Raw genomic sequence first — 8,020 nt, 5'->3', positions numbered from 1 at the left:
TCCTTCTCCGCAGAGCTGCTTTCCAGCCAGTCACTCCCCAGTCTGGTCTGGGGCCTGGGGTTATTCTTCCCCAGGTGCCAGACCCTGAACTTGCCTTTGTTGAATTTCAGAAGATTCTTCTCTGCCCATTTCTCCAACCTGTTGAGGTCCTTCTGAAGGGTTGCACAGCACTCTGGGGTATTGGCCACTGCTCCCAGCTTTATGTTGTCAGCAAAATTGCTGAGGAGTCACCTTACCCCTTCATGCAAATCATTGATGAATAAGTTAAACAATACTGGGCCCAGTATAGAACCTTGGGAGACATCACTAGTGACAGACCTCTAACTAGACTCTGTGCCATTGATTATGTCTTTCTGCAACATCTCTGGTTCAAGCCCCTGGCAGAAAGCAAATCTCTCTGGACAACTGGTCAGGTCAGCAGATGAGTGCCTCTCTTCTCTGCAGTAGGGACTCGCCCATGACAACTGCTTGCTGCTTTCTCTGGGTGATCTTGTCTGGCACAGGGTCTAGCAACTCAGTTGCTTTGCTTGAAGCCTTATCCAGCTCCTCCTCAATTTGGAGGGCACTCAACCTGTTTGTTAATATCAAGTCTTCAGGAGGAGCTGGAATATTCCTCCTTGTACAGAGGGTGGCCAGTTGCCAGCCTTTTTCTTTTTGACTTTGGATTTCTTGAGTCATGGTGCAGAGCCCACCTGCATCTCCAACACAAAGGGAGGCTGAGACTCCTGAGTCTGTAGGGTCTCTGAGAATATCCTATTTCTCTCATCTTCACAAATGCTGTGCAGTCTGTTTACTTCCTCACATAACTCCTTAACCTGGTGACATAGCTCCTCAACAAGGACACACCTTCTTGGGGATGTCTTGTGCAGGACCAAGAGTTGGACTTGATGATCCTTGTGGGTCCCTTCCAACTCTGAATATTCTGTGATTCTGCAGAGGAGATGACTCTCAGCCCCAGCTTTTAAGACAGGCACTCCTTATAACCAGAGGTCTGCAGAGCTACATCTACTGTCAGAAGGTCTGTCTGAGTGGAAGCCTCTGACATCACTGTCACAGCAACTCCAGCAGCCACAGGGGAATGAGTTCTATGGCATGTCATCACCATAATGTTGGGAGCACTACTAAGACTGGGGAAGAAGGGGCCTCCTTATTCCCCTTGACATTAACTGCTGCTCCTATTTGCTGCTCTCTGGTACTGCTACTGTGTTGGCCCTCCCTTCCTTGTCAACTGCAGTGCAAACTGCTGTGCCTTGCCCTGGCTGACATGCCATGCCTTGTTTGCCATGCTCCTGGGCACTCACACTCCCCGGGGGCTCCTACACCTGAGCTGTTCACCTCTGTGAGTGACAGGTAGACCAAGCTTAAATCAACTGCTGGCACTCCTGGGAAGGTGACCCTGCCCGTGGCAGGAAGGTTGGACTAGATGATTTTTGAAGGTACCTTCCAACCCATGATTCTAAGATACAGACCTGTTCTGGCTCGTCCTGAGAGGTTTTTGTTTGTTTTGTTCTCTTTCAGTATCCTGTGGAGCACCCAGACAAGTTCCTCAAATTTGGTATGACGCCATCAAAAGGGGTCCTGTTCTATGGGCCACCTGGTTGTGGTAAGACGCTGCTGGCCAAAGCCATTGCTAATGAATGCCAGGCAAACTTCATTTCTATCAAGGGACCAGAATTGCTCACCATGTGGTTTGGTGAGTCTGAAGCTAATGTGCGTGAGATCTTTGACAAGGTAAGTGTATCTTCTACTCATTGTGCTATGTCTGTGCTGAGGTACCCCCAAAACCCCCACTGCACCTATCTTACTGGCCTGGTTCTTGTTTGTGGGGTTTGTTTTCCCTGCTTGCACTGAGAGTAGAGGCTGCTTTCCTGATGTTAGGGAATTAATTCTCTTTGGCAATATAGCTATTTAGATGGTTTTCTCCTGCTGCAGTTTGTATCTGTTGTTACAGAATGATAAATGTCCCAGTGTCTTAGCATTGAGGCTAGCATTAGGATGGCATAGATATTCTCTGCATTCGTGAAAACTTATTTCAACACGTGATTAGCCATTACCTTGTAGAGATTTTCAAAATATGCTATGGCTTCTTCTTTTTCTGCAGTTGGACTAAATGATCATTTTAAGTCCCTTCCAACTGAAATTATTCTATTCTTGTTCTGCAATATATACTGCCCAGTTCCCCCATAGAAAGTGTGACCTCCTGTCCCAGGAGGTATCTGCATAGATTATCTTGAGAATTCTCACTCCTGTGGTCAGGGAAGGTGGTGAAGGAGCAATGTTGGAAGAGAGAGTAAGAGAAAAATTTAGGTTGAGAGGGAACCTCAGAGGCTGTCTGGTCCAGCTGTTTGCCCAGAGCAGGGAGGTAACTTGAAAATTCAACCGGGTTGCTCAGGGCCTTATGTTCTGAACATGTGCTAAGGATGGAGAATCCCTGACCTCTCTGGGCCTTGTGCTAGTGTTTGAGCTCTCTCATTGTGAAGAATTATTTTTTTCCTTATTTCTAACTGGAATTTTCTTTGCAGCCATTTGTGTCTCTGGTTTTTTATCATTTCACTGTGCATTTTGAAGAAGGATCTGGCTCTCTTTTCCCTATAAGTCTACCTATTAGGTAGCTGAAGACAGAGATTGGATTTCCTCCTTCTATGTGATATTTCTCACCTACTGATACTCGAGTGCCTTTTGACCAACTGATGTCCCCACATCCTGCAGAGAGAGTTCTGGTCCAGGCAAATTGGCTCTAGCTTTCCCCCCAGGCATTGGAGTTACCACCCTTCTGCCTGGTTCACAGTGCTCCTAGCTTTGGGGAAATACAGCTTGTTGTTCAGGAGAATTTGAGTGTTTGTGTAGCAGGACACTGTTCCATAGCAACTCCTCCAAGCTGTCCTTGTGGCAGCAGAGCTCTGGTGTATTCCTCTGAGCTGCTTTAATTATAGGGTAAGCTTAATGTGAAATCAGTGTGCTCCTCACCTAGTGGTATTAACATGGTATAATTGTTCCCATTTGCTTTTTGCAGGCCCGCCAAGCAGCCCCATGTGTGCTCTTCTTTGATGAGCTGGACTCCATCGCCAAGGCTCGAGGTGGGAATATCGGCGATGGTGGTGGTGCTGCAGACCGTGTCATCAACCAGATCCTGACAGAGATGGATGGCATGTCCACCAAGAAAAATGTCTTCATCATTGGTGCCACCAACAGGCCAGACATCATTGACCCAGCCATCTTGCGCCCTGGCCGCCTGGATCAGCTCATCTACATCCCTCTGCCTGACGAGAAGTCTCGTGTTGCAATTCTTAAGGCCAACCTGAGGAAATCACCAGTTGCCAAGGTAGGATCTGCACCCTGACTACTTCTGACTTGAGTTTGCTGTAGGCTGCACGTGCTCTTCACAAGCTGGGGATAGAGAAGAAGGCTGGTGACTGCTCCATGTAAACCAGAGCTGGGAAACCTTCAGTCCCTGAAGGATGAAAGCAAAGAGGTAGGGGGAGGCTTGAGTTCTGAGGCTAGGTATTAACAAAGCTAGGTGTTGGTGTGTAAGCACAGCAGGTCTTTGTCACATAGTGGAGTTCTGCCCATGGTGTGGGAATAGGAAAACCTGTTATGGCAAGATGGAAAAGATTCTTATGCTCTGAAATAAAATGTAGAAATGTAGAATACAGGGGTGGGAAATGGAAATTGAAGAAGAACTACTGCAATTAATTGTTGCTGAACTCTACCATAGGCAAGAGCTATGTTGCTTGCCTAGGGAGCAGGTAATAATGCAACTGATAGTTAGTCAGAGAAAAGCAGATGTCAAGTGAGAGCTGAAGCTATTTTATGCCAAGCTTATCTTTTTAGGTGCTGTTGGGAAGGAAAGCTTCAAAGGTGGTTGCAGTACTACTCCTTCAGTTGAAGGGAAGGAGTAGGAGGTTGGTTGTCTTGGTCTGCCTGTGTGCCATTTCCAGTCTGACAGTGTTTCATTTGACTCCTAATGTGAGACCTGAGTAAATCATATCCTAAATCCACAAGTCAGACTGCCTATTCTTGAGGGTGAAGCATTCACCCCTCTACTCCACTCTCATGAGACCCCACCTGGAGTACTGTGTCCAGCTCTGGGGCCCCCCAGCATAGGAAAGACATTGATCTGTTGGAGCGAGTCCAGAGGAGGCCACAAAGATGGTCAGAGGGCTGGAACACCTCTTCTATGAAGACAAGCTGAGAGAGCTGGAGCTGTTCAGCCTGGAGAAGAGAAGGCTCCAGGGAGACCTTATAGCAGCCTTCCAGTACCTAAAGGGGGCCTACAGTAAAGATGGGGAGGGACTCTTTGTCAGGACATGTAGTAACAAGAAAAGGGGGAATGGCTTCACACTGACAGGGTTAGAGGGCAGGGTTAGATTGGATATTGGGAAGAAATTCTTTACTGTGAGGGTGATGAGGCACTGGCACAGGTTGCCTAGAGAAGCTGTGGCTGTCCCATCCCTGGAAGTGTTCACGGCCAGATTGGATGGGGCTTGGAGCAACCTGGTCTAGTGGAAGGTGTCCCTGCCCAAACCCAAACCATTCTGTGATTTACAGCTGCTTCACAGGGTCTTGCTGGGTGTGTGGGGAGTGTGGCCTGCCTTTGTATATGGCTAACTTTTCCCAAAACCAAGAACCTTAACAGTCCATCTTTTCAGAATTGGCCAAAGTTAAGGCAGCACAGCACCTTTATACGATGGGATCTAAAGACACTTTCTTTTTGTCACCTGAGGGTGTAAGATGTAAAGGACAGGCCTCTCTTGGGAGTTGTTTTTTTGTTTGGGTTTTTTTGTTGTTTGTTTTGGGGTGTTTTTTTCCACTAGGGTTTTTTTTTCCACTAGGATGTTGACCTGGATTTCCTAGCTAAGATGACCAATGGCTTTTCGGGAGCTGACCTGACAGAAATTTGCCAGCGTGCCTGCAAATTGGCCATCCGTGAGTCCATTGAGAGTGAGATCAGGAGAGAACGCGAGAGGCAGACCAACCCTTCTGCCATGGTGAGTGGGGCACTCTGAGCTTTCCCCACACATGAGACAGGCAGCCCACCTCTGCCTCTGAGTGAGGCAGGATGCATTTCTCTTCATAATCCTTGGGTTTATGAAGTGGGCTCTCAGCACAGAGTATGGAACTGGAGCACTTTGTTCTCATCTTGTGGGAGCATAAGGTCCTCCTGGGGTACCTCACTGTCAGCATTGCTCAGAAGGCTCCTACTGCAGCCCTGACTTACAGTCTGCTGCATTGTCCCTCTCCAGCCCCAACTTTGGTGGATGTTGGAGCCTCCTGATCTAGCAGGAGGCTGTGGGTGGCTGTTGGGCAACAGAGCTTGGGCATGCAGCTCACCTGGGCCCTCTATACCACTGCAGGAAGTGGAGGAGGATGACCCAGTTCCTGAGATACGCAGGGATCACTTTGAGGAGGCCATGCGCTTTGCTCGCCGCTCTGTCAGTGACAACGACATCAGGAAATATGAGATGTTTGCACAGACTCTACAGCAGAGCCGTGGCTTTGGCAGCTTCAGGTAACCATGATGGAGTGGGGGGGAAAGGCAGTGTGGTTCAGTTAGCCCCAGAACAGAACACTGAGGCAGCTTTCTACTGGATTCTGGGTAGCAAATTCCCTCTTCCACTGCATTTTCCCATTCTCCCCAGAGTGTACCGCAGCCAGCTGAGCATGTGGCAGGTGTAGGCTGTGCTGCAGGTTGGTTGTAGCTTCTCTGTTAGTGCTCCTGAAGTCCATCAGTGGATTTTTCCTTTAACACAAGCAACATCCAGCAGTCGTATAAACCTTTTGTGTGATTTGATGTAAGGTTTCATCCCATTTCTCCTGCCTTGGCACCAGGGCATTAGTGTGGAGGGAGGGGATGGTACTGAGCTGCAAGGAGGCTTTTGAACAGCTTTTTTTCTCTCCCCTTCTGCACCACTGCATGCAGGTTCCCATCGGGTAATCAGGGTGGTGCCGGTCCAAGCCAAAGCACAGGAGGTGGCAGCGGGGGTAACGTGTACAGCGAAGACAATGATGACGATCTCTACGGTTAATTCTCCTTGGTGGACCAAGCTCCACATCAGGCCACATTGTACAGCAAAAATACTCCAATGTTCAGTGGACTCTTGTCTTCTTCATTCCTCAGTCAGAACAGTGTAGCTGCACATCAGACTTTGTACAGGGAATATTTTCTGCAAACACAAATCCAGAGTGGTGTTGAGTTGGGAGGCAGACAGTGAATTAACAAGGAGGGGAGCTGACTTAATTTCTGAGGAATTTCTGTTCTAGTTTATGTGGCAGAATCAGCAGCTTTAGCAAAGAATACAATGCTAGCCTGTATAAAAAAATTCCACAAAAATGATAAAAATAATAAAAATCCCACGACACTCCTCTGTGTGTGACTAGTGCAGTGTAGCTTGTGCTGTCTCTGTAAACCCCATGTCTCATGTGCTATCTGAGCATTCCTCAATCTGGTGGAGCCCATCTTCATGCATACTTACCTGGTGTGTTTGAGGTTGCTCTTTGTTGTTATGCCTCTTAGCCCAAGTTAACAGAAGAAATTGGTTTGGCAGTCTCTCTCTCCCGTGCCCCAATTTGGCAGGAAGCACCAAGAGAGCCTAGTAGCAGGTATCTCTTGCTTCTCTGATGCTGGCCCTGAGCTGTCAGGTCTCCTGCTGCTTTGGCTCCTCTGCAGCAAAGGACTTGAGTAATCCTGGTTCCATCTGCCCTGCTTGAAGGCAGGCACAAGGGAGCTCTTGGGCTGTCTCTGTGGAGAGATTTTCCCCTTTCCCCTGCAATGTTTCATGCATCACTTTGGGTTTCTGATGACAGGCATGGCTCTCTGCTGTCAGCCTGCCCCTTGTTTTGCCTCATGCTCAGTAGTTTGGTGTTCTGATCGTAGTTCTTAGCCTTCCTTTCTGCTTACAGGTTGCTGCTTGCTCCTTGGTTTCTTTTCCCTTCTCTGAATTGAACAATGTGCTACTGCTGTACTTCAGTGTACTTCAATCATGCACATAGGAGCAGTGTGGCAGGCTGAATATGACCCAGTCCTGAACCAAAGGGGAGAGCCTGTTTGAGGCGATGGGCCATAAAATGCACAGAGTGGTCATGTGCTATTGACTTTTGGGGAGGGTGCAGGAACTGAGGATTTCTGCCAAGTTTATATGTAGATTGTGTGGCAGAAGGGTGCCCTAGGCTTTTGGGGCTGAGCCACGCTGAAGAGGGCAACCTCCCCTGTGACAGAAGTTATGTGGGGCCTGAGCAATGGGAGTTTCAGCCCCAAAGCCTGGCAGACCTAGGAGGGCTTCATCAACCTGACTAGATTTAAGGGGAGAGGGGAAACAGGTGAGAGTCTTGTCTCAAAAGGGTAGAAGGATGGGATTATCCATGAGAAGGGGGGCTTGTGCTGGAAATAGGGGGAAGCCCCTGCTCAGCTCTTCTGTCCTACTTCAGAGCTGGCTGCCTGCCAGCACCACTCTTGCCCTATCCTTATGCCACCTCTGTTCTGCCTTGAAGAGAAAATGCTGGCCATCATCTCCTATGGCAGCAGGGTTAATGATGGCCTGTCCTACTCATAGGCAGATGCCTGGGAGCCAGGAGAGCCAAGCAGGGAGGGCTGGCACTTCCCTTTCTGGGGATAACTGGCACCTGAAAACCTTTACTCCAGGGCTGCTTTCCTGCCTGTACTTCTCTCTGCTGCTCTGTGCTCCTCCAAGCTGGGTGGATGCAGATACTGGCTTGGCTTTCATCATGTCCTACCTGTTCATCACTGCAAGCCCAAGAGAGGCAGCTCCACCCGGGGAGAGACCCAGCCACTTTCAGCCACCTGGGAAGATTCTCCACCCCTGCTGGGAGCTCTCTAGGACTCTTCCAAAAGCCTAGCCCAGCTCTGGTATGGGGTGAATTTCTTCCTCACTGACAGTTTGGGAATGTGACCATTCAGCAAGCTCTCAGCAGATCTACTCTGGTGTGTCTGTGCTGTGGAGGTTGAGGCAAACACTGTATAGGATAGTAGGGGGGATGTGTCCCAACTCCCCAAAGGCTTCTC

The 8,020-nt window shown here is 48.8% G+C and overlaps 1 protein-coding gene across 1 annotated transcript; it reads left to right on the top strand.

Moving 5' to 3' along the window:
* The first annotated feature begins 1,515 nt into the window (after positions 1–1,515).
* LOC103800321 (transitional endoplasmic reticulum ATPase-like) lies at positions 1,516–6,364 on the top strand. The gene is made up of 5 exons (XM_009072697.1): positions 1,516–1,731; positions 3,014–3,322; positions 4,833–4,988; positions 5,355–5,509; positions 5,921–6,364. Exons 1-5 carry the CDS (start codon positions 1,558–1,560, stop codon positions 6,024–6,026), a joined length of 900 nt encoding a protein of 299 aa, XP_009070945.1. The 5' UTR covers positions 1,516–1,557; the 3' UTR covers positions 6,027–6,364.
* The last annotated feature ends 1,656 nt before the right edge of the window (positions 6,365–8,020 follow it).

Source organism: Acanthisitta chloris, unplaced genomic scaffold (genome assembly GCF_000695815.1).
Source record: "Acanthisitta chloris isolate BGI_N310 unplaced genomic scaffold, ASM69581v1 scaffold20244, whole genome shotgun sequence".
In the NCBI taxonomy this organism is placed as follows: Eukaryota; Metazoa; Chordata; class Aves; order Passeriformes; family Acanthisittidae; genus Acanthisitta; species Acanthisitta chloris.
This window is presented reverse-complemented; position numbering and strand designations above follow the sequence as displayed.